This window comes from Hirundo rustica, chromosome 18, assembly GCF_015227805.2.
Source record: "Hirundo rustica isolate bHirRus1 chromosome 18, bHirRus1.pri.v3, whole genome shotgun sequence".
Lineage (NCBI taxonomy): Eukaryota > Metazoa > Chordata > Aves > Passeriformes > Hirundinidae > Hirundo > Hirundo rustica.
The window spans coordinates 5,305,076-5,329,824 of NC_053467.1; the positions used below are offsets into that span (position 1 = coordinate 5,305,076).

The 24,749-nt window shown below is 56.8% G+C and overlaps 2 protein-coding genes across 12 annotated transcripts; both read left to right on the plus strand.

Annotated features, from left to right (window-relative positions):
* Window positions 1-3,548: 3,548 nt before the first annotated feature.
* On the plus strand, window positions 3,549-12,683 carry EPN3 (epsin 3). 2 transcript variants are annotated; one of them, XM_040081966.1, is made up of 10 exons: window positions 3,549-3,655; window positions 6,248-6,903; window positions 7,248-7,366; window positions 8,943-9,026; window positions 9,305-9,409; window positions 9,500-9,584; window positions 9,834-10,145; window positions 10,995-11,096; window positions 11,479-11,700; window positions 11,830-12,683. In XM_040081966.1, the coding sequence occupies exons 2-10, from the start codon at window positions 6,333-6,335 to the stop codon at window positions 12,147-12,149; spliced, it is 1,920 nt and encodes a 639-aa protein (XP_039937900.1). In that variant the 5' UTR covers window positions 3,549-3,655; window positions 6,248-6,332; the 3' UTR covers window positions 12,150-12,683. The 2 variants fall into 2 exon arrangements, with proteins under 2 accessions (XP_039937900.1, XP_039937901.1); XM_040081967.1 differs by lacking the exon at window positions 8,943-9,026 and having other exon boundaries at window positions 11,830-12,682.
* A 314-nt stretch (window positions 12,684-12,997) lies between these two features.
* SPATA20 (spermatogenesis associated 20) lies at window positions 12,998-24,503 on the plus strand. Of its 10 annotated transcripts, none has more exons than XM_040081689.2 (16): window positions 12,998-13,052; window positions 13,993-14,130; window positions 14,223-14,287; window positions 14,643-14,797; window positions 15,024-15,167; window positions 15,411-15,612; window positions 15,711-15,841; window positions 15,935-16,039; window positions 16,552-16,626; window positions 16,820-17,032; window positions 17,190-17,382; window positions 18,074-18,242; window positions 18,635-18,843; window positions 18,954-19,153; window positions 19,274-19,354; window positions 23,030-24,503. In XM_040081689.2, exons 1-16 carry the CDS (start codon window positions 13,021-13,023, stop codon window positions 23,198-23,200), a joined length of 2,283 nt encoding a protein of 760 aa, XP_039937623.1. In that variant the 5' UTR covers window positions 12,998-13,020; the 3' UTR covers window positions 23,201-24,503. The 10 variants fall into 10 exon arrangements, 8 of the variants coding, with proteins under 8 accessions (XP_039937623.1, XP_039937626.1, XP_039937627.1 ...); XM_040081687.2 differs by lacking the exon at window positions 12,998-13,052 and adding an exon at window positions 13,146-13,756; XM_040081691.2 differs by lacking the exon at window positions 12,998-13,052 and adding an exon at window positions 13,147-13,609.
* Window positions 24,504-24,749: the final 246 nt, after the last annotated feature.

The following is a 24,749-nucleotide window of genomic DNA, read 5'->3' on the forward strand; positions in this document are numbered from 1 at the left end:
CTTGGCTTAGCAGGTGAGTGAGCACGGTTTTCTTGTACTCATGAATACTGGTAGCAGGAAAGTAGACAAATCCATCCTGGTTTTTATCATATTTTTCGTGGCTTGTCCAGTCTCCCCTTGGGACTTGCTAACAGGAGGCTTCTCTGAGGCATTCTGGATCCCAGTAAAAGCATTGTCCCGAGGGGTGTGCCACTCTTCCTGGTTTTGCACTCACAGATTTCCTTCTTGTGCTGATCTTGCCATCTCTTTCCATTGAGCTCCAGGTACCCGTGCCCTGTTCTGAGCCAGTTGTTACTTGCTTCCGTCCAAGACTAATCACTCTTAAGTGAGTGAAATTTGTGCTATGAAAGTTGTGAGCCATGGTAAGGCCACGTGTTAGAGCCACCCCTCCTGTCTGTCCATCTGCCTCTGTGTCTGGCTCATCACCATTTTCCATCTGTGTGTGTCACTGCTGGAATGGGGCTTTTTGTGGAGGCATCCCAGGCCTGATTGTGGCACATTGGACTTTACTTGGTGCAGCTTCCCGAGGCAGAGTGAGCTCTGTGTGGGGTCTGTCTTGGCCTGGTGTCAGTAAGTGCCACGTTCCTGCTAAAGCAGCTGGACAACATTCCCTAGAAAGGCTTTGGCCCTGTAGAGCAATGCCATCAGTGTAGACCAGTAATTGGGGATGGTGATGTCACTGGAGCTCTTAGGCAGCAGATGCCTATCCATGCTGAGCATCGCTCAGCCATGAGTTCAGTGGCTCCAGGTGTGTCCCTTGGGCACGTGCCCCTGTCCCTGGGCTGGCACACCGCTTGGAGCTGCACATGTAGTGTGAAGTGACTGCCCTTTCTGCTGAATTGGTGTTTTCTGTTTTCTCAGTTTAACTCCTGTGCTGTCCCTGGGGAGAGGGTCTGTTCCTCTCCTTAGCTCTCAGCAGTACCATAGCAAAGCACAGCTTGTTTTTTTCACTGGCCAGGTGAGGCTCCTCATTTTTTTGAGATGTTTTCTCTTTGTGGAGTGTGGGGAAGCATTTTGGCTTCTGTAGCAGCAGGAGCTCCCTCTGGCTTAGCAGGCACAGACCCACAAAGAGAATGTCTCTGCTCAGCATTTTTGGAGTGAGAATTTCAGCAACATTTTGAGAATTAGGAGGAAAAAGGCCTGAAGTTGGGGTGTGTCTCACAGGCTCTGACAATAGCTCCTGCCTTCCTGGAGATGATCATCAGATTGTGAATCTGCCCAACTCAAACTGCTCAAGCCATCTGTTTCTAGGAGAGAGGGAGTGTGCACGTTCTAGAGGCAACGTGATTGTCGGAGAGGCAGGAATCCTTTCATTTGGTAGCTTTACCTTAAAGGATGACAAAGCCCGTCCATGTCTCCATGGATCTATATCTTCAGTGCAGCCTTTTGAAACTAGGCTCCATGTGTTCATCTACCCACAGGAAAATCTGTTAATACAACACCAGTAGATGAAAGTTTTACATCAGTCATGTACAATGGAAGAATATCCTGTGCTGGCACCTTCCCTTCCGAGGGAGGAGTCTGGTGGCAGAGGGCAGGTGGGTGGCATATGAGATCTGCAAAGGCGAACAAACCTAATAGTCTGTAGTCCAGTAGTGAATAGTCTAATTTCTTGTCATAATTTTTTGTCATAAATATTGCCAATGCCTCTTCCAGCCTTGGACAAGAGTGTCCTCAGGGGACAAGGTACAAGCAGCATGCAGGAAGGGATGTGCTGGGCCAACAACTGTGATACTCTGCTGTCTAGCTGCTGCAGCTTTTTGTGAGCCAGCTGCTTTTTTTTTTTTTTTTTTTTTTTTCCCCCTTTTGCATTGATTTGTGGAAGTAACAGGACAAGAACTGCAGTGGAATTAGAGCTGGTTTCCACAGAGCAGCTTTAGAAACATATACCTCTTATTTACAGGACTAGTGTAAGATGTGGGCTCTGTCCTTGGCACAGAGACTCTCAGGGCTGTCAGCTCTGCAGTATACAGGACCCTGTAAGGCTGAGTTCTTGCAGTCAGGCAAGAAAATTATTCCTTCTCCTCTCCCAAATGTGGGCATTATTTGTATTAGTGTTAATAATTTGTGTTGTGTTTGCTAAACAACCAAGGTGAGTGACCTTCCTGGCCTTGGGAGCTGCATTCCAAACCCCACCCCCCACGTGAGTGGGGCCTGAAGACACCATCACCACCAAGAGAGGATGGGAAGAGGGGGAATTGCAGGAAAACGTTGCAAGCAGAAGGTTACAGAGCATTTCCAGAGGTTTCTCAATGGCAGAGGGGGTCTGGGCGAGCAGTCAAGCTCTGCTGAGGGCAAGCAGTGCTTTCCCGGGTCCTATAGCTAAAATGTGGGGGTTTGTCCCTGCCCCCCCCAGCAAAGAAACCCCACATTTGTACAGCTCCAAAAATACCTCCTGGGGTTTTTCCCCTTGGAGAGGTTCACTTTGCTTATTAAAAAATCACTGCCTGAAGAAAGGCAAGTTGTCTGCCTCACAATCTGACACAGTGAAGCGTAAGCATTGGGAATGGAGGAAGAGGAAAGCTTGGAGCTTGGGCTGCCATGAAGAATGCCTGTCATGAGGAATGCCTGTCACTTTCCGGGCTGGGATGTTTTCCGGGCTGACATGCAGAGGGTTTGGATGCTGGATATGCACTTTTCCCACACTGCATCTGGGAGTGGGACTAGATGCCTATTCAGCCTGCACGGCCAGAGCCTGTCGGGCATCTCAGGCTGATGAGATCTGCAAAGCCCCCAGAAGCACAAGGCCTCCACCGAGACCCAAGGCAGGATCCTGGGGCAAGATGGATCTCAGCTTTGCACTTTGTGTGGCTGGCGGGAGCAGCGGCAGGAAGGCATGACCCCCCCTCCCACCGGAGAATGTCTCAGCCCCCCTGAGATGCTTTACATCATGAAAAATGTCAGTGATATTAAAAAGATTATATGTACCCATAATAGTTGAAGGGCTGTCAGTGATTAAAATGGAAGGCAGAGGCCGGGAGAGAGGGGGTGGCATTGAAATGATCGAGAGACATGACTTATTTTGTCATGTCATCTGATGCCTCCCTCTCTCCCCCCAGCCAGGCTGCGGGAGCTGTTCAGAGCAGGGGAAGAACCCGCTCCAAATTTAGATTTAAAAAAAAAAAAAAAAAAAAAATTAAAGAACCCAAATTGCGAGTGCGGCCTTGGGTAGCAGAGAGGGAGCAGCGTTGTGGGTGGGGAGGTCGATTTGCCTCGGAGCTTCTTCCGAGCCCGGGGACGTGGACTTCTGTCTAAAAATAATGGGGGAGCGGGTGGGGGGGAAGAAGGGGAAAAAAAATAAATAAAGGAATACAGGCGCGCAGGCAGCAGCGAGCAGCGCCTGGCTGGCTGCCAGAGAAGGGGCAGTGACTGAGCATTTACAGCATCCCCGCCTCCCGCATGCGGCGGGGCAGGGGCTCGGCGCCGCATCCCCCGCGGCCGGTACCGCACCGCGCTGCGCCGCACCGCACCGCACGGGGGGGGGCCTGAGCGCCTCTGCCGGCGCCCGGGCAGCCCCGAAGGGGTTAAGCCGGGACCTGCCGCCGGGACCTGCCCAGCCAGCCCGGCAACTCGGCGGCGCGCACCAGGAGCGGGCGGCTGCGGCCGCCTCCAGCCCGCGGTCACCGGCGGCGGCACCGGCGACGGCACCGCGCAGGTAACCGGGGCTGCATTCCCTTGGCACCGGGCTGCGGTGGGGGGGAGGGAGAGAGGAGGAAGGTTCCAGACGCCGGAGCATCGAGGGCTGCCGGGGGATGGCGGGCCCCGGCGAGCAGCTCGGTGCCGTGACGCCTCTCGGGCCGGGCTGGGGCCACCGCGGCGGCTGCGGGAGCGGGAGCCGGGCGGGTGCGGGAGCCGGCGGCGCGGCGGAGAGCGCTGCGGGGGCCGTTCGCTGCTGCTCCCCCCATGGCGGTCACTGCTTCTCTCAGACCTGCACCTGATTAAGGATGGAGCCATAATCCCCCTGCCCGTTCCCCTCCCCTCGCCGGAACCTTTTGCCCCCCCCCCCCCTACAGCCCCCTACAGCCACCTCACCCCTCCCGCTCCCCCTCCAGGCCGTTCCTCCTCGCCCCTCCCCGTCGCCCCCGCAGCCCCCAGCGCCAGCCTGCAGGCGATGGGGACCTAAGCCCCGCAGACGTGTCCTTCTCCCACCTGGCCACCTCCTGGTCAAGGTCACTGCAGTAATTCCATATGAGCTGCTGGGTGCTGCCGCCTTATCTCCCACACGGCTTCTGTTTCACTCCCTTTATATTCCAGGGGGAGGGGGGTGATACTGTATTTGATAAACCCGCAGCTCTTAACCCCACTGGCAGTTCCAGCCCTGCGTACATTCCTCTCATCCCTACCCAAGCCCATGCTTCCCACCTCTTTCCATTCAGACTTCCCAGGCCATCTCACGGTGGGCAAAGTCCAGCTGGGGTCAGGTTTCTGGCCAGGATGAGCAATGCCGGGAGCCAGTCACTGCACCTGGGGTTTGATCAGCTAGGAAACCTGTTGGAGGCAGAAGGAACCATCCTGCCTCCTCCTCGGACTGCCAGTGTGTTTGCTGGTGCTTTCCAGGCTGGTGTCACCTTTGGAAAACGTGACTTTATCTCCACCTGGGTGTTGGTAGAAAGCAGAGCATGGAGCCAAGTCCTGGAGGACTTTGCTGCCTTGCTGCCCTTGTCCCGGAGGTGTTTTGGTGCCAGGCGGGCAGTGGCCTGGCCGTCTGCACCATGGGCTCTCCCGGCAGGATCCAAAGGCCATGCTGACGGCTGCATTGCGAAACAGAGTCGGTGCAGGGAAGCGTCTTGAGAGAAACTTCATCCGCCCGCGAGCGTGGCAGTGCCAGGCTCCTCTCTGACTCACGGGAGATGTTTCTGGCAGAGCTGTGGGGCACCTGGCTGCTGGCCCACAGGTGCAGGAGATGCTGGACTGGTCGCACGGGTTGTGTTGGGAGTGTGGTGGGCACCATGCATGGCTTGTGGGCACATCAACATGGCCTTGGCACAGCTCTGGTGGGGTGGAGTGGTATCCTGAGCTGGGAGAGGGCTGGATGTGGTGTGGCAGCTGCAGTCCAGGGAGGTACTGGCGCCCGAGATGGGTGATGGGATGGACACTGATAAACCTCTGTCTGCAGACTGCTGTGTGGGGGAGATATTCCTCTGCTCACACGTGTTATCTTGGATGGAGGAAAAATTGCCAGTGAGTTTTGTTACAGCTGCAGTGGCAGTTCTGGGAGCAGCTCAGCTCCCCAGTCCTTTGGTGCAGGCCTGCCCAGGACAAGGCAGCTCCAGGCAGTCTCAGCCTCTCCTTCGGCTTGACCCTCTGACAGAACGAGGGTGAACAGTATTTTCTCACGCAGGGAGAAGGTCAGGATTTAGGACCAGCATGGAGCAGGGCACGGGGTTGTGATGGGCTCATGTGAAGACAGGTTCAGGCTGCCCCATGTCACTGCGTCTGTGTCGGTGCAGTGCACCCCAGGGACAGGCATTGCCTGTGAGGAGGTACCAGGGCAGCTCCCAGCCATGCCAACCCCTGCAGCCCCTGCATCTAGGCCCAGAGGAGGCTCAGAAAGCTTGGGGTTTTGGTGAGAGAGGCATTGCATTATCCATCCTGCTGGCTGACCTGGCACTGGCTGTTAGCACCCTGAATTTGCCAGCCTCTCATGGGAGCAAAATTACCAAATTTGCTGGGAAAACCTGCCTGAGTAGCTGCCAGCACTAGTGAGTCGCAATAGGCTCTGACTCACGACGAGGTTTTGGGTTTGCACGATGCAGCCTTAACAGCACTGAGAGCCTTGGGCTGACAGCCGGGACAAGCAAGGCCGTCTGCAGCTGCAGGTAGTGCATCTAGGGGGATACAGGGGAACTCCTGGCTGCACAAGGGCTGGGAGGGTCTGAAATCAGCTTTGCCAGGACAGTGGAGCTGAGACAGACAGAAAGGATCTGGAGGAGGGAGCTGCCATTTTCAGATGGTTACTTTTAGAAGCAGAAGTGCAGGATAGAATCTCCAAATATTGCTGAATCCAGAGTCAAAACTTGTGATGGCTCTGCAATGCTGGGAGATTTCTTGCCATGAGATTTCTTTTCTCCTTGAGCATCCTGTGTGTCTGAGTTGGTGAGCCGTGGCAGCCTGGCAGTGTGCACCTGATGCCCCTATGATGGCCACATCCACCTTGAGAAGAGTCCCTGGTGCCAACCGAGGGTTCTGGGGGTGGGTCTTCGTGGTTGGGGTGACGCTGAGATCTCTGTGTCGTTCCCTGCTGCAGGTGCTGGTGAGGCTGTGGCCGTGCTCACTCATCCCTTCTCCACCATTCCTGCCTGCCACCAGCAGGTCTCCAGCACGACACAGCCATGACGACCTCGGCACTGCGCCGGCAGGTGAAGAACATTGTGCACAACTACTCAGAGGCAGAGATCAAGGTGCGGGAGGCCACCTCCAATGATCCCTGGGGACCTCCCAGCTCCCTGATGTCAGAGATCGCCGACCTCACCTTCAACACAGTGGCTTTCGCTGAGGTCATGGGCATGATCTGGCGGCGGCTGAACGACAGCGGCAAGAACTGGCGTCACGTCTACAAAGCCCTCACCCTCCTGGACTACCTCATCAAAACCGGCTCCGAGAAGGTGACCCACCAGTGCCGGGAGAACCTCTACACCATCCAGACACTGAAGGACTTCCAGTATGTGGACCGTGACGGCAAGGACCAGGGCATCAACATCCGGGAGAAGGTGAAGCAGGTGATGGCGCTGCTGAAGGATGAGGAGCGGCTGAAGCAGGAGCGAGCGCATGCGCTGCAGACCAAGGAGCGCATGGCCCTGGAGGGCATGGGCAGTGGCAGCCACCAGGTCACCTATGGCCGCCGGGCATCACCCTATGGTGAAGACTACAGCCGGGCACGGGGCTCACCCTCCTCATTCAACTGTGAGTGTTACTGGTGGCTCACTCGGGCTCACTCAGGGGAGGCAGGTGTTGCATTTGGTTTGCACCTGCTTGGTGCCCATCATTCTTCTGCATCTTTTGAGATGGTGGTGGTGAAGCCCATCCTGCACCACAGGGCAGAGATTTGGCTGGGCCAGTGGTGGACCCCAGCAGCAGTGGCAGCTGGTGGTGTCTCATGGCTTGTTCAAGGTAGGGAGCTCTAAAGTGTGGCTACATCTCCTGGGGAGGCTGGGCATTGGGACAGAGGCCTGGAAAGTGCTGATGTGCTCCCCAAAATATCTCAGTCCTGATGCCACTCCTTCCCCTTTTCCTGTTTTATCTCCCAGCATCATCCTCATCCCCACGGTTTGCCTCTGACCTGGAGCAAGCACGGCCCCAGACGACAGGAGAGGAGGAGCTGCAGCTGCAGCTGGCACTGGCCATGAGTCGGGAAGAGGCAGAGAAGGTAGAGTGGCCCTGCCTGTCCTGGGGTGTGAGGCATCTCCCTGTACCTTGGCTTATCTGTGGACACAGTGGGTCAGTTCCCTGGGAAGAGTCAGGGTTTTAGGGGCTGCCTGAGGTTGGTGCATGTACATGCAACTGCACCAGGCTGCTCGCATTGTGTCTGGCATCCAAAATTGTCAGCGGGCAGCTGGAGGCATGGGCTGCCCCTGCTCCCTGTTCTCAGAGAGGACAGCACCAGGCTTGGCTCTGTCCAGCTTCCCAAACCCCAGGGTTAACTTAGGGGTGTCTTCTGGGCTTACCCCAACCCCCAACATAGCTGCCCTCTTCTGCCGGGGACTTTTGGTCTAAGCACCCCCATTTCTCTTGCCTACCCCCAGAGGTTTTAGGAGGCAAAGCCTTGCCCAGCAGCTTGTGTGGATGCAGGGCCAGCAGCATCCCCGGGGCTGGGGGCTCACTACCTGCAGGTACTCCCTCCCACTGTCTGGTCCTTTCAAACTGGGCTAGAAGGGGCACCAGGAAACAGCCCCAGGAGGAATCAAGCGAGCTGTTGTACCCTGTGTGAAGTCACCTCAGGCTGTCCCCTCTCCTATCTGCTGGCCCCTTTTCCACTAAGGATGGATTATTTGCTCACTGGCAACCAGCTGGCGTGGCATGCACAAGCCTGTGGGTACAGCCGGTTCACAAAGTCAGAGGGACACGGGAACCAAGGAGCTGCATGGCTGGACCGGTGGGCATCCCCTGGAGCTGGCACCCAGCACCATGAGCTCAGTCCTGCCAGGGCAGGGTATGTGCTCTGGAGATGGTGCTTGTTGCTGCCAGTCTTTCCTGCCTGATGGAGGCTCTTTTGGAGGCAGAGCAGGGTGTATATCCCTATTTTTGTCCTGGGAGTATTTATAGCCTTCTCACACTGCTCCAACGAGCACTGTAGAAACACTCTCTGGAAAGTGTTGCCTGTTTGTTGAAATCCATCTGGGCTGCACATGTATGTGCACACATGTATGGGTGTTGACCCACACACCCCCCCCACCAGGGTACCCATTCCCAGCCCCTGTGAGTCCCCACACTGCTGGAAAAGTCGTGGGGCAGTGATCAGGACTACCATGTTGGTACAGGGACAATCTCTCCCCAAAGTCTACTCAGTCTAGCTGTGGGGCTGGCAGGAATCCAAAACTGAGGGCGGTCAGTGTCACAAACCCTCTTCCCCAGGAGGCTGCCAGGGCAAGGGGATGCCTAACTCATCTCCTCTCTGTCACTGGCTGCATCAGAGACCCCAGAAACCTCCCAGGGGAGATGCTGAATGCCTAATTTAAGGTCATCCCAGCCTTAATCCAGCAGCTGGTGATGGGACTGGGGAAGGAGCTGGGTGGGCAGGGACTGCAGGGAACCTGAGCAGGAGCTGGTTAGAGAGCACAAGGACACTGGGCTGGGGGTCTGCAGGCAAGGCCAGCTCTGGATGGGCTGTGCAGACAGGCAAGGGGCTGCAGGAATGGTGGTAGCAAGGAGAAGGACAACCTCCAAGCAGTCCTGCAAGCTGAGGGCAAGCTGAAATGTCATCACCCAATTTCCTCTGTTGCCAGAAGCCACTTCCTCCACTTTCCAGTACAGATGAAGAAAGGCAATTGCAGCTCGCGCTCGCGCTGAGCAAAGAGGAGCATGAGAAGGTACCTGTGTCCTGCAGTCCTGGCACTCTGCTCTCCTTGCACTTGGTCTTCTCTTTGTGGCACCAGAGCCTGAAACATCACCTTGCTCTGGTGCCTGCTTTGCTTTCGCTGCTCCAGGCTGTCTGCTGAGTGCTCTCCCAGGGGGCTCAGCCCTGGAGGAGCTGTCTGCTCAGATGCTGGGACTTTTGGGTGGCAGCTCCTGTGCTGGGTGTGTCTCCTGGAGAAGGTCCTGGCTGCAGGGTTGCTGAGCTCACAGGCCCCATCCCTTGTCCCCACAGGAAGTGAGGACTTGGCAAGGGGAGAACTCCCTGCAGCAGAGACCTGTGGAGGAGACTGCCCCAGACAGGGATGAAGAGCAAGAAGATAAGATGAAGAAAAGCCAGGTACAGCACTGCAGGCTGGGTGGCCACACAGGGGTGATCCTGCAGGTCTGCCAGGCTCCTCTTACCTCTTTATTCCCTTTCTGTCTGCAGTCCTCTATTCTGGAGCTGGCAGATATATTCGGGCCGGCGCCAGCCCCCTCCAGCCACACATCTGCTGACCCATGGGATATGCCAGGTGAGAACAACTTGCAGGCTGCCAAAATTTGGGACAGTGGCAGAAGGTTGTCCCTTGCCTCTGTTCCTCCCCAGTCCCCAGGAGCTCAACGATGAGGACCTCTGCCGCCTTCTCCCTCTGCTGCCTACTCCATTATACTCCCAGGTGGTACTGCTGGAAGCTGTGGACCCCTGGCCACATCCCCACAACTCAGCATTCCTCTGTACTTTGCATTGTTTCCCTCTCCCACAGTTTCCCTTTTTTTTCCAGATATGAAACCCAAAGTGGAATTGGTGGCCTCTGCCTGGACCGGTGCAGCAGATCCCTGGGTGCCAGTCCCAGACCCTGGTGGGGAGCCCCTCTCCCAGGCGAGCACCTCATCCCAGCAAACCTCTGCTGGGCCCTGGGACTTTCCCCCCAGCACCACTGCAGCCTCTGACCCCTGGGGGAAGGCACCCATATCTTCTGGCTTCCCTCCTGCAGACCCCTGGGGAACAGCATCCCCCCCAGCCCCCCAGGGCTCCGGTTCTACACCAGCTCCTGACCCTTGGGCTGCTGTGCCCGAGCAGCCTCCGACCCCTGGTAAGAGGCTCAATGGACCTTTTGGCTTTGCTGAGGATTGAGGACAGCCTTGACCATCACTACCCTCCTGCAAGTGGGCATCTTGGGTTCTTCCCCCTTCCTCCTTCAACCAGCTCCCCAGCCTCATGACCCTCAGCAGGACCTCTGCTCTCCCCTCAGCATCCTGAAGACTTCAAGGAACTTTTAGGCTTTGTACAGAATAGGCTGCTTTAATTTACATGGCAGTTAATAGAACCATCCCATGGGAGCGGATGTCAGCCCCACACCTCTACAGCAGCGGGGTGATGCTGTGTTCCAGTAGTGATACCTATTTGCTCAACCCAAATGACCCCTGTACACCCTGCCAGAACCAGACAGGACTGTTGCTGGTCGCAGTTGCCACGTTGCAGATGGGGAAACGGTGTAGGAGCAGCCTGTGTTTCAAAGCTCAGTGTCACTCCCAGTTCCTCTTTGGTGTTTCCTCCAGCCCTGTGCAGGTCCTGCATGTGTTGCCCCCAGTTTTGGTCCCTGGTGAGGGTTGCAGAACCTGATCTGGGGGACAGTGGTTGCTAAAGCACTCCTGCAGACCTGTCCCCTCCACCTCTCCCTGCTGCGGCTGGGAAAGGGACCTGCTTGATGTGGGGTGATGGCTGCGAGCAGTAGGGGTGTCTTGGTCTGCAATGATCCCATGATCTAGCTCATCTAAGCCTTCCCCAGTGCACATTCCTGACCTCCAACCCCACGTCCTGCACTGCACCCCCTCTTTGTCTCCTTACAGGCAGCCACCCCTGCCTCTCTCCTGCCCTTCCATCTCCTGCCTCCCACCTCCCTGCTTGCTCCCCTCCTTGAGTGTCCCCTCTTCCCCCCCAGCTCCAGGGGGGAACGCATTTGATCCGTTTGCAAAGCCGCCCGAGCCGCCGGAGCAGGAGCCCTCGCAGCCGCCCTCCTCTGCCAAGTCCAGCAGCCCTGTGGGTAAGAGCTGGGAGTGGGCAGGTGGGGACGGTGACCTGTCCCTGCCTGTGGCAGGGAGGCAATTCTGTGGCTGGCCAGGGTGTGTGTAGCTGCTGGCTGGCGTGGCCAAAGCTTGTTTCCATGGGCATGTGCTGTGGCCTCAGTCTGCTGCACAGCTGAGGGAGCAGCCCGAGTCTCTTCATGTACCCATGTCTGCTGTCTCCCATGGTGGCTTGGGGGATACTTGGGCAGGCCATACCGCAGGCTCAGCCCCACTGTGTCATGCTGTGACCTGGGGTGGGCTGTGTTGTCAGCCGCCCTGTGCGGTGACAACGGAGGATGCTGTGACCCTTGGTGTCTCCCAGCAGGCTCATGTATCTCATCTCCCCTCCTTCCATCCCAGAGCCCGACCCCTTTGGCGACCTGTTCCCCAGCACCAAGCAGGACGGGGCAAAGAGCTTTGACCTTGCCAACCTGGCTGACTCTCTGCCTGAATCTGGCAAGGAACGGAAGGACTGTAAAACCCCCGAGGCCTTCCTTGGCCCCGCCGCCTCCTCCCTGGTCAACCTGGACTCCCTGGTCGCACCTACTCCGGCCTCCAAGACTCGAAACCCCTTTCTCTCGGGTAGGTGCTTGCAGGGCTGCTGACCAGGGGCGTCCCTGGGCTGGGCAGGTGGTGGGCGGGGGAGAAAGAGGAGGACAAGGGCTCGGGGTGGCCTTGCTGTTCTGACGTGTCCCATCTTCTCCTTGCCAGGTCTGAGCACGCCGTCCCCCACTAACCCCTTCAGCCTCTCCGAGCAGCCTAAGCCGACGCTGAACCAGATGCGGACCAGCTCGCCAGTGCCTGGCCTGCCCGCCGGCCACCCCGCCAACTCCATGACCTACAGCGCATCCCTGCCGCTGCCCCTCAGCAGCGTCCCCGCTGCCACCGCTGCCCTCCCCGCCTCCGCCAGTGCCTTTCCGCAGGCTGGCACCTTCCCCGAACTCCCCAGCACCTTGCCACAGCCTTTACTGCCGCTGAGCGGCCCCCCGGCCCCGCCGTCCGCGCCCGGGGGGCTCAATCCCTTCCTCTGAACCCTCTGGACTTGTGGACTTTCACCCCCTCCCCCAGCTGTTACAGTCCCCCCGATCTTTCCTCCCATCAAGACTTGGGGGTTTGCTAAGCTGCACGGGAGGGTGCCCTCACCCAGCCCCCTCCCCGTGCCCACTACGGGGGGCAGCCAGCATGAGCCCCCGTGCTTGATCAGCGACAGGGGACCCCTTCCCCTGCGAGGGCCGGTGTGGGGGGCCACGGTGGGGCTGGCTGGGGGGCAGCCAGCATGAGCTCCGGTGCTTGACGGGCAGGAGGGAAGCCCCCTCCCCTGTGAGGGGCCATGGCGGAGGCCTTACAAAGGGCTGTGGTGCGGGGAGCTCTGCTCACTGGGCCGGGCGGGTGCATGGGGTCCGGTTGCTGGATGGGCCCCCGAACCGCGGGGATCTAGGGCAGCGCGGGGCCGGGGGTGGAAGCCGCGGTTCCTCCCACCCCGCGGGGTTGGCCCTCCTTTGGTCGCTCCCTCTCGCCTCCGTCCCGCCGCCACAGCCCCCTGCCCGCTGCTGGGCGCCGGTCCGGGGGCGGGGGCGGCGATTCTTGGGCGCTGCGACGGCGGCGGCTGCGGGTGCCCGTGCGACAATAAACTGCGATGAGCGACCCGGTGTAGCGGCCCGTGCGACTGTTAACTGCGCTGAGCGCCCACGGTGTGCGGCGCGGGGCGGTAACGGGGGTGGGCCGGTCACCGGGCGGGACCGGCACCGGGAGCGGGACCGGGAGCGGCGAGGTCTCGTGGAGGCGGGGCTGCGCCTCAGGGGCGGGGCCGGGGCTGCAGCGGAGCCGGTGATTGGAGCCACGGCCGGTCATGGGGCGGGGCCGGGGCGGTGGCATCGGGGCGGGGCCGGGGGAGCCACCGCCATGTTGGCGGCGACGCTGCGCTGCGCCCGCAGGTACCGGAGGGGCGGGGGGCGCGGGTCCCGCGGTCGGCGCAGTGGCTGCGTGCCTCGCCAGCCCCGCTGCGCCATCACCGCGTCCCCGCCACTCCGCGAATCCTCCTCGCACCCCTCCTGTGCCCCTCCGCGTCCCCGCTGCAGCGCCCGCGTCCCCTAAACTCTCCTGCAACGCCCTGTTCCCCTCCTGCATCTCCTCAGGATTCACCGTGCACCTTCCTGAGTTCCTCCTGTAGCCTTTCCGCACCCGTACACTTCTCCTGCCTTCCCCGTCATCCTCCCCATATCCCTCTGCATCACCCTGTATCCTCCCTATTTCCTTCTCATACTACCGCAGCCCCTGCACAACTTTACATACTCTGTACCCCCGTTCTGCACCCCTTTTCCATCTCCTGCATCCCCATCCCCAAACCCTGCATCTGCCCGGCAGCAGGGGGGTCTCTCTGGTCTCCTCCTACTCCTCACTCCCCTCACCATAAAGAGCCCCTCCTGCCTGCACCCACCCCACGGGAGGGAATTTTCCTCTCTGTCGCAATGTCCTCTCAGAGGATACGCAGGTCAAGTCCCACAGATGCTGCTCCTGTGTTTACAGCTGTTGAGTCTGCCACCAAAGTGTGCTTGTGGGGGGGTAGCCGTGGGAATGGCCTTCACCCCACCATGGGTGGGGTGTGCCAAACTGGAGAACAACCTCCTCTGAGCCTCCAGTGAGTGCGAAGGACTTGTAAGGGCCTGGGGTGGACTGAGCACCAGCAGAGCTACCCAGGGCTGGGGCTGAGAATGCCCTTGGTGTGGGGAGCAAATAGTGGGGAGCAGCACCATGTCCTAGGGTACAGCAGGACCTGGGGTGGTGGTGCTAATGCTCTGGTCTGTCATGGCTCTGTCCAGAGGCTGAGCTTTGTTGTGGTGAGCAGGGAAGCCCTGAGCCTGTTTGGTGTCACAGGTGCACATTTTTAATGGAGACCGCACCCATGGCCACGGTGGGGACACCCGGCCCTCCCAGCATCCCTCGTCACACTAACCGCCTGATTAATGAAAAGTCCCCGTACCTCCTGCAGCACGCCCACAACCCTGTGGATTGGTAAGAGCAATGGGGAGCCTTTCCCCCCACTCCTCCTCCTCCTCCTCTCCTTGTGCCCATGGGGCTGAGGGGCTCTTGTCTTCCCCCCACAGGTACCCTTGGGGTCAGGAAGCCTTTGATAAAGCAAAGACAGAAAACAAGCTGATATTCCTGTCAGGTAACCAGAAACAAGGCATGTTTCATGTCTCCACATGTTGATCAGTAGATGATCAGATAAGCTGAGCTGCATCCCAAGCTGCTGTGTGAGTAGCCATGTAGGTGTGGTTGACCACCAAGCAAGAGTGGACCACGTGCTGGAGTAGCTCTCTCTCTCAAAATAGGCTACATGCAGGACCAGAGTCCTTGGCCAGTGTTTAGGAGCAAGGGCTGGGGAGTTCAGGAGGCTTTTCTCCTCCATCTCTTGTGCTGGGAGGCAGCAGCTGTTGCCTGTAGCAAGGGTCCCATCTGTGAGTGTTCTCATGTTCCTGCTCCTTGCAAAGGACTATTTCTCACCCACCTGAGCTTGTTTGCAGTTGGCTACTCTACCTGCCACTGGTGCCATGTCATGGAGGAGGAGTCCTTCAAGAGCAAGGAGATCGGGGAGATCATGAATGAGCACTTCGTATGCATCAAAGTGGATCGTGAGGAGCGGCCAGATGTGGACAAAGTGTACATGACCTTTGTGCAGGTGAGGGAGGCATGGGCAGGGCCCAGGAGGCTTTGCCTGGCTCCCTCAGGGTGTTTGTTGTCATGTTTCTCAGGCAAGCATAAGCAGTATGTGGGGTGGACTGGATGGGTCACAAGGGTGGACAGAAGCACGCATTTGTCTTTGAGTGAGGCTCTTGGATGTGCTGGAAGGACACAGGGCAGGTGTCTCTTGCATGACCTCGGTGCGCATGTGTTTTGTTTTTCAGGCCACCAGTGGTGGAGGTGGTTGGCCCATGAGCGTCTGGCTGACCCCAGACCTCAAGCCCTTTGCTGGGGGGACGTATTTCCCTCCTGAGGATGGAGTTCATCGTGTTGGTTTTCGAACTGTGCTGCTCCGGATCGCAGAGCAGGTGTGGGGCAGGAATGGTGTAGCAGGCAGGGCTGAACCAAAGGGGCCACAGGGTCTGGGCTTGAAGGGTGACTGAGTTAGGAGATTCAGTTGTGAGGAAGGGTAGCCCAGAGAACAAGCCAGAGGTTTGAGCTGGTTAGAAGTGGGTTTGAGCTGATTTGGGGAGGGTGATCAAGAACTGGAGTTAATGGTTTGGACTGGTGCAAGGCAAGAAGAACTGTCTTTTTTCCCCCTTTCATCTTAGTGGAAGGAGAACAAAGATGCCCTTTTGGAGAGCAGCCAGAGAATTCTGGAAGCATTGCAACACACATCAGAGATCCGTGTGCAGGGCCAGGAGTCACCCCCACCAGCCAAAGAGGTGATGGACACCTGTTTCCAGCAGCTCTCCAGATCCTATGATGAGGACTATGGTGGCTTTTCTAAATCCCCCAAGTTTCCCACCCCAGGTCAGTCTGGTCTCTACTGCTGAGACCTGCTCTTAGGCAGACAGCACTGTGGGGGCAGAGCCCACCCCACAGCCTCCTGTTGTCTCCCTGTGTTTCAGTGAATTTGAATTTTCTGTTCACGTACTGGGCCCTGCATCGAACAACTCCAGAAGGTGCCCGGGCACTGCAGATGGCTCTGCACACTCTCAAGATGATGGCCCATGGGGGCATCCATGACCACATTGGCCAGGTAGGAGTAAACCTTCAGGGGTAAACCCCTGTCATGCCCAGGAGGTGTGGGGTGGAAATGTGGGGTAGAGATGTCTTTACGTGGTCTCTGCAGGGGTTTCACCGCTACTCCACCGACCAGCACTGGCATGTCCCTCACTTTGAGAAGATGCTCTACGACCAGGGGCAGCTGGCAGTCATGTACAGCAAAGCCTTCCAGGTACAACTCTGGCATCCCTCTGTGCGGCTCCCACTCCTGCAGGCTTGTGGGCGAGGACTGGCCTGGTTTAGGGAGCAGCTTCATAGTTTATTCCCCAAGATACTCCCCATTCCATGGGCATGGAGCAATCCAATGCTTCCCTTCATCTCCTGTTGTTTATCCAGAAGTGCTGCACAAACTTGTGACAGTGTAGCCCCAGGGCTTTGAGCATAGTGGGGGAGGAAACAGACTTTGAGCTGGTCTTCACAAGTCAGCGACCAATGCTGCTGCCTCTGACCTCGGTGTAACTTCAGCATTGCTCTCTACTGCCCTTCGTAGATATGCAGTATTCACTGACAGTAGATTTCCGTTAAGGTCTTACTCTGAATCCATCCCTCTTTTAAAATCCTTGGACTTTCGAATGCTCCTTTGCCAACTCTTCATATTGAAATCTCTCACCATATCTTGCTGTGTCTCTTGCCCACCCCCCCTCTGCCCATGTAACGCTGATGTCCACCCTGGGTCTCCCACAGATCTCTGGTGATGAGTTCTTTGCTGATGTTGTCCGAGACATTCTACTGTATGTCTCACGGGACCTGAGTGACCAGGTAGGCTCTTCCCTGAGCTGAGCCAAAGGGGGTGACTTACCATGCCCTGGGATGTGGTTTGGGGCTGTTTTTCCCTCCTGGCTGAGCTCAGTCTGGAGCACTGCTGAGGCTCATTAGCCAGGCTGCAGTGATGGGAAGCTGGCTGAAAGTGCTGTCCTGGAGCTGGAGGGTCTCTCTGTTGCACTTTTCCCAGGAAGGAGGTTTTTATAGTGCAGAAGATGCAGATTCCTACCCAACCACCACATCCAAGGAGAAGCAAGAAGGAGCTTTCTGTGTGTGGGCAGCTGAGGAGCTCCGGGCTCTCCTCCCTGACCCTGTAAAGGGGGCCACAGAGGGGACAACATTGGGAGATGTCTTCATGCACCACTACGGAGTGGAAGAGTCTGGCAATGTGGACCCCATGAAGGTGAGGGAGAGCAAAGACATGACTGGTGCCAGGAGCACTGGTGGGGGACTTGCATCCATGGGCATGGAGGGATGGCAGAACAGCCCCAAAACACTCAAGAGTCCAACACCTCCCAAGCCCAAAGGCATTCCTAGAATGTATCTCCCTCTCCTTTCAGGACCCCCATCAGGAGCTGAAGGGGAAGAACGTCCTCATTGCCCGCTGCTCCCCAGAGCTGACTGCAGCCCGGTTTGGGCTGGAGCCGGTCCAGCTGAGTGCCCTGTTGCAGGAATGCCGGCAGAGACTGTCCTCAGCCCGGGCACAGCGGCCACGGCCCCACCTGGACACCAAGATGCTGGCGGCATGGAATGGTGAGAGGTGGCTCCGCTCTGGGGGCATGTGCCTGGTAGCAACAGGTCCTGCTGGGACTGGAGAGCTCCCACAGAGGCAGTGGATAGGCTGAGATCAGGGACTATGTGGAAGCAGCTGTACACCTGCAGGCCTTGGGAGTGTCAGGTTACTGTTCTGGCTTTATTTCCCTCCACAGCTGCCAGTAGAGAGCAGCAAAACTCTTCCCCTGGCTCGGTTCAGCTCTTCTGGCTGGGCTGTGGGGAAGGGGTCAGAGTTGGGGACCCAGGACCCTGGTGGGCACAGAGCCCATCCTTACTGCTGCATGGGTGAGGAATCACAGCACTCTGTCTATCTGTCTGGGGGTCCTGCCTAAGGGAATAATTGCAGGACATCAGGCTCTGTTCCCAGCAGAGTGTTTGTGTCTGGAGCTGGCATGGGCTGGAGTTATCCTGCAAACTGGAATAGTCTTGAGCCCTGTATCTGCCCAAAAGTGAGGGTTCAGCTTTTGCTGGCCTTACAGTACTCTGCCTGTCTCTTTGGTGACAGCTAGTGACTTCATTAGTGATTGGAACTGAGCAGAAGAGCTTAGACCTGACATGCTGGCATCAGGGAGGGTGAGCTTCACATTGGGCATCCTTCAAAGGACTGACTGATCCTTTCACCAGTTCCATGTGCGCCCCCCGACCTGTCCTGCTGTCTCTGCCTCCGTAGGGTTGATGATCTCAGGCTTTGCCCAGGCTGGGGCTGCTCTGTCCGAGAAGGGATATGTGAGCAGGGCTGCACAGGCAGCTGCCTTCCTGAGGACACACCTTTTTGACCCCAACAGTGGGAGGCTACTGCGGAGCTGCTACCGGGGCAAGGACAACTCAGTGGAGCAGAGGTGAGTATCAGACTTGACTGGCCACCTGCAGGTGCTGCCCAGACCCCCAGCAGTCCCTGTCCTCTCTTCCAGGCAGGACTGAACTGGGAGGGAGGCTGTTTTGTATAGAGCTCCCGTGCAATTTAGGAAGGATTAGTGTCCCCAGCCAGTGAGGAGGAATTGAGGTCAAAATCTTCCCCATTCGTCATCTTTCATGCTGGCAAGTGTCTTCCCCTGCCTTCTCCTCCTGTACAGAACCCTGGAGCTGAGTCGTGTGATGGCCACAGCCATTGCTTTGCTTGGTGGCATTTCCTTTAGCAGAGACCAGTAAACAGGGCTTTGCTGGGTTGGAGAACATTTCCAACCTGCTCAGTTTAGAGATTCTGATTTTCCTTCCCTCTCTGCCACTGCAGCGCTGTGCCCATCCAGGGCTTCCTGGAGGACTATGTCTTTGTCATCCAGGCACTTTTCGACCTGTATGAAGCCTCTCTGGAGCAGGGTTGGCTGGAGTGGGCCCTTCATCTCCAGCATATGCAAGACAAGCTCTTCTGGGACGCTAAAGGCTTTGCTTATTTCTCCACTGAGGCTGGCGATCCCTCCCTGCTCCTGCGTCTCAAGGATGGTGAGCTCAGGGACCTGACCATGTGTTCCATGGATTGTGGTGTGGGAGGACAGGGCTGATGGCAGATGGTGATGAGGCACTGGGTTGATGGCTGTTGTTGTCCTTTGCAGACCAAGATGGAGCAGAGCCCACCCCTAACTCTATCAGTGTCACAAACCTGCTCCGAGCAGCTTGTTACTCTGGTCATATGGACTGGGTGGAAAAAGCCAGGAAGATCTTGGCTGCCTTCTCAGAAAGGCTGCAGAAGATCCCAATAACCCTCCCAGAGATGGTCCGGGCCACTGCTGTCTTCCATCACACCCTCAAACAGGTATGGGTTGGAGTTCAGTCTCCCCTGCAGGACCTTGTGTAGGGAGTGGGGCTGGCAATGGCATGGGTGCAGTCACAGCTCTATTTTCTCCCTCCTGCCACCCACCCTCCCCCTGGACAGGTCGTTGTCTGTGGGGACCCCCAAGGAGAAGACACTAAAGAGATGCTGCACTGCGTCCGCTCTGTATTCAGCCCAAACAAGGTAGAGGTGCCCCTGCCTGCCAGCCCTTCCCTACTGCCTGCACTGCCGATGCTTCATCCTTTCTCCCAGTGCAGCTGTTACACCCATCCTCCTCTGTTCTGCCTCTCTTCTGGGAAGCATCCTGTCCTTTTCATATCTAAGCACAGCCGGTAGGGCCACGGCTGAGCCCTGCCTCCCTTTCCCTGCACATAACACGGGCAGCCCAGCCCAGAAGTGGCTGCAGCAGTGGTTGTTGTTGCTGCTGGCTGTTTACACTGCTGTCAACCTGAGCCCAATGTTTTCCCAAGGGGAAACCTTTCATTCCGGTGTGAATGTGTCATTCCCAGTGTGGATGTGTCATGTCCTGTGCAGATCTTGTCAGTGTCTGGGTCACCTGCTGCCTGGAGACGCCCTCACATCCTTGGAAGTGGTGGGGCAGTGCCTCACTCCAGTTCTGGGTAACACCAGCTGGGAGAGGCTGGTTTTTCCCAAAGCTTTTCTCCTGTTCAGCAGCTGTTGCTGTGTACTGAGGTTCCTACCTGGCTCTGCTTGTCCTCATCCCTGCTTTGAGATGTATCAGTGCATCCCATAGAGGGACTGGAGTTGTTGGCTGCATCTGGAGCTGGCAGGGAAGGGCAGCAGTTGGTGCCCATCAGCTTCGGTGGGCAGTGTCCCTGCCTTGGGAATGACGGCTTTGACCTCAGCAAAGCTGTGGAGCTGAGGGAAATAGGACTGGGCTGCAAGTGAGGGGGCTTGGTTTTTGTATTGATTCATCCCTGGCCATTGGGTCCTGGTGCCAGTGACTGGCATCTTCAGTCTCAGTATATGGGAAGCTGAGGCCAAAGCACCATTTTGCCTCGTAACCCCAGCTAGGATGAACTGGGGAGGCCTGAGCCATCAGCACAGGATCCTCTGCTCTGTCCTCTCATTAGCTCAGCCCACGGGGGAGTCGTCCCTGACCCTCTGCCTGTGTGCCCAGCAATTTTTAATGCCAGCATTGGAGGAGGAGGGACACATTCCCAGGGGCACGAGTGGGGCACACAGCTCTCTGTCCTTCCTCTGCCATCACCCGTCCAGCAATGCCCTTGTTCCTCTCAGGTCCCTATTTTGTGTGTGAGGCTGCTATTCCCACACTCATCCTCTGTCCCTTTGAAGGATTACACTGGGTGACACAGTGTGCAGGAACGGGAGCCCAGCACCACTGTTAGTAACCCTCTGTCCACAGCTGGTTCACCCCTTGGTGCCCTGTGCCTGCACCAGCAGTTTTGGGGTCTTGAGCAGAGCAAATAGCATGGCCCCATCCTCTTCTTCCCTGCAGTCTGGCTCCCTCCTGCAAAGCTGGCAACCAGGCTGTCTGGGGATGCCGCTTCCCCAGGGGAGGATTTTTCTCCTTCCCCAAGCTTTTGCATTCATTGGGGAAGGGATGAAGATGAGGACTGGGTATTCTGGATAAATATTTCCATGGGGGAGTGAAGCTGTGGTCATGCCTGCCAGGGCTGCTTGCAGGGCAACTATGCTTCGAGGGGCATGTGAGAAGCTGCAGCTGGAGGCTGGCAGCAGGCAGGGTGGGAGTCTAGCTCTGTTTGCCCCTTGTGTGTTCCTCATGTTGCAATGATGAGATGGAGCCAAAGCTATTCCAGTTTGGGTTTGTTTCCTGGAAAAAGAATTGTGGCAGGAGGGAAAAGCTCTCCCCCAAAAGAGCACAGCCGTGTGGACACATATCTCCCTTTCCCCAAGCATGAGTGTGCAGGAGTGGTCAGAGCATGATATCTGGCAGTAGCAATGGTTCCTCACCTTGAAGAGGTGACAGGAGGAATGGGGGAGAATCCCACTTCTCAGAGGGTTGCACTGCCTTTGGGAGCAGCCTGCTGCCTGCCAACAGCCGTCCCTCTTTCCATGCTGTGTCACACCAACATGGGCGTGCTCCTGTTCCCACCTGCCTCCATCCCGTTCCAGCTGCTCCTCAGATTTCCTTCTCTGCCTCGGGAAGCTTCCCTAAGCAGAGCAGCCCTGGATCACCTGCTCCAGGGACATAGCTGATTTGGGAATTGCCTTTGCCAGGAAGTTGGGGGACATCCCTGTGTCCCCTGCACCCCCACTCACTTTGTGTCAGCAGGGTGCTGGGGGCCAGGCTTGTGTGCAGGAACACAATTAATTAGGTCTTTCCAGTAATTAATTCCTTACAAACCTCACCCTGAAATCCTTGCTGTAACAAGATGCTGATGATAAAATTGCATTGAGGTTGTGATTTTAAATGGACTCTGGGTCTGGAGTAGCCCTTTGCTGCAGGCAAAGGGGATGTGGGGATGCAAGCAGGGGTGATGCTGATGACTGTTCCTGTGGATGTCCTGGTGCTGAAAGCAGAAGGGATTGGATCTGTGCTCTGGGGCTGGATCCCAGCTCTTGCTATAGATCCCTGCCCTATTAATGGTCTTTAGGGTAATTATGAAAGATCCCATTATCTCCTCAGCTGCAGAGCGCTCGCCTGCTTCTTGCCTTCATCCTGGCCCCATGAGAAGACTTTGGGGAGCTTGTGAGAAAAATGAATAATGAATTTCAGATTGGACGTGAATTGGTAATTAATCACTCCTGGAATTAATTCCAGACAAAGGTGAAGCGAGAGGAGACTGGGGGAAGCAAGAGGCAGGCAGGGAGACAGGCTGAGCCAGAGCTGGGTCAAGCAGATGCAGGGTGATGGAGGATAGTACAGGACTGCAGCAGCCACTCTCCAGGGCAGGGACTTAGGGATGTGGTGCCCTCCTGGGGACACAAGGGTGTGGACAACCCCGCCAGGCATGAGTGAGGCTGTGTGGGCGTCTCTGGATGTCAGTGCTGGGTCTTCTACTGACCCAGGTGTAGAGGATGCTGCATGCCAGGTGAGCAGTGCCATGGTGGGAGCTGTGTGTGCTGTGAGAGGCAGCATTTGGTGTCAGCACCTTGGTAGTGTTGGCATGAGTAGCAGGGATATGTTGCAAGTGTGTCCATGCTCAGCAGACACTTGCAGGGCTGGGATTGGGGTGGGCAAGGGAGAGCCGTGTGTTCCAGCAGCAGGATGTTCCCTCTGTGCCTTGGGAAGGGCCGGCCTTTTGCTCACCCTTTGCATCTGTGTCGGCATGAGGCTGGCTGCCAGCTCCTGGCCTTTTTCCTGATTAGCCTGCAAGCCCTGAGGCTTTAACAAACATTTTCCCTTTCAGAAAAGCTAATTATCCTGGCAGCCCAGTCATCACCTCTGGCTGATGCTGCTGTGTCAGCCAGGAGAGCCCCTGACCCACTGCTCATTGCTGCCTGCGTTTTTCTGGGAATTGTGGGGGCAGGAGGAACTGGGCTGCAGGTGCGATGGGGCAATGCTGCAGCTGTTTCTGGGGCTATTCCTGGGCTGGGCAGGTGTCCCCAAGGACAGGGGAGGCTAGGCTAGGCTGAGATGTGCTCATCCCTGTGCTTCATCCTAGCTGCCAAGTGTGGTTAAGAGAGGCAAAGCTGCTGCATCTCCATCATGCTTCTTCCTGCCCTGGCATTATAGGGATGTGACCGCTGTGGGACTCTGTCAGAGGGCTGGAGTGGGTCCCTTCAGCTCCCCATCCCCTCCCCATTTTGGGAGAGTGTGTAGGGTGACACTAACAGCCCTCAGCATGTTAGTGGGGTGGGAAGGACCAGCTGGCTGGCACTGCTCTCTCTCACAGCTCCTTCTCTGGGCAGGTGCTGATGGTTGCAGATGGAGACAGCACTGGGTTCCTCTACCGCCAGCTGCCTTTCCTTGCATCCCTGGAGAGGAAGGATGGGAAGGCCACTGCCTATATCTGCAGCAACTTCACTTGCTCCCTGCCTGTCACCTCTGTCCAGGAGCTGCGTGGGATGCTCAGCCCATGAGCCCCTCAGTCCTGCTGCCTGCGGGAAGCCAAGAGGGGAACAGACTGGCGTGAGAACATTTGAGAACCCTATAATAGAGCCACCCTGGGCACCATCCCAGATGGTTCCTAGCAGTGCAGTGGGGCTGTGCCCTTCCCCACCTGCAGCACTGTTGCTCCAGCAGCATCTCAATACAACTGACTGTGGTCCTGGATGCTGTTTTTGGTATGGCCAGGAGGCACCCATGGAGGAGCATCTCCTGCCCCTGTATGCACACTTGCTTCTCACCTCTTCTTGCTGAGGAAAAGGAAAACAAATTAAGTATAAATCCCAGTGTTAATGGAGAAGTCAGATGGGAAAACTATTAGGGTTCCTATAGCAACCCAGGGTAACACTGTCAAATGCACCTGGATGACTTGGGAGTCAAGTGCTCTTAAAAGTGTTACTGGCTACAACAGCTGTGGTATTTTTCCATTACAGAGGAGATTGTAACATACATTAACTTAATATATAATGCATGAAAAAAAGCTGCTGATTGCAACTGATGTAAACTTTGTTCTCACTTTCCTTCTCTCCTTCTCTTCTTGTCCTCCCTGCTTCCACATGGGTGAGTACCAGGTTTTCAGCATCCCTCTGACACCCTGTGCTCCCCCAGCATGGCACCTCACACCCGACCTGGCTGGGTGCTGTCATCTGACAACAAAATAGCACTGCCCACTGGCTTTCTAGTGGGTTGTGCCAGAATTTGGGGGTAACTAGCCAGGAGAAATGCCTCTGAAGTCAAATCAGAATTCTGTACTCCACCTGAGTGCTTTCTATGCTTACGGAAGAGGAGGGGGATTGTTTTCTGTCCTCTCTTGGTTTTAAAAGCTTGAAGTGTTGCTGCCAATCCAGCTGAAAACTGCTGGTTTGGCAAATGGCTGCCTGCTTTCCTCTGGGTGTTTTTTTTTTATTTGTTTGTTTTTTACTTGGCATCTCTGCTGTGGGGATTGATTTGACACCTGTCCTGAGGAGCGCTCAGAGTGAGTTGGTTTGTGTCTGCCAGGAGAGCATCCTCAGAGAGCAGGGCTGGTGCTGAGTACCAGTGGGGAAGCCCACATAGGCGCTACACTGGCAGCTGTCCCCGAGGTGGCACAGGGCGAAATGTTGAGCCCATTTTGGTGCCCACCAGCCCTTTGTGGCACAGACACAGGGTGCTCTCCTCGTATACCATGTTGCTTGTTGGTGCCTCTGTGATTATCACCCAGGCAGAGCTGTGCTGTGAACCTCTGTCAGGATGAATTGGCCTCACCTCTCAGTAAAATAAAACAAAACAGAATGAGAAGATCTTTGTGATGAATAACTGTTGGGGCACCTCTGTCCTCCTGGTGCCTTTGCCTTGCTGCTGTCACTGCGTGGTGGTGGCGGCCATGTCCTCTGCTTCCCACACTCTGCCTGTCCTGGGAGCCACCCCTGGGCTTTACGGTCTGAGCAGGAGGTGTCTTTGCTTGAGTTCTATGGCAGCTCCCCTTCAGGACCCCTTTCTACTTCTTGGCCAGGCTTGATGCTGGGGCACCCAGGGGTGCTGGTC

Coding starts and splice junctions, on each gene's coding strand:
- EPN3 (XM_040081966.1), top strand. CDS start 6,333: ATGACGACCTCGGCACTGCGCCGGCAGGTGAAGAACATTGTGCACAAC. Junction 7,367..8,942: donor GTCGGGAAGAGGCAGAGAAG/GTAGAGTGGCCC, acceptor CTCTGTTGCCAG/AAGCCACTTCCTCCACTTTC. Junction 9,027..9,304: donor GCAAAGAGGAGCATGAGAAG/GTACCTGTGTCC, acceptor TTGTCCCCACAG/GAAGTGAGGACTTGGCAAGG.
- SPATA20 (XM_040081687.2), top strand. CDS start 13,587: ATGTCCTCTCAGAGGATACGCAGGTCAAGTCCCACAGATGCTGCTCCT. Junction 15,842..15,934: donor TCCATGACCACATTGGCCAG/GTAGGAGTAAAC, acceptor TGGTCTCTGCAG/GGGTTTCACCGCTACTCCAC. Junction 17,383..18,073: donor GATGCTGGCGGCATGGAATG/GTGAGAGGTGGC, acceptor CTGCCTCCGTAG/GGTTGATGATCTCAGGCTTT.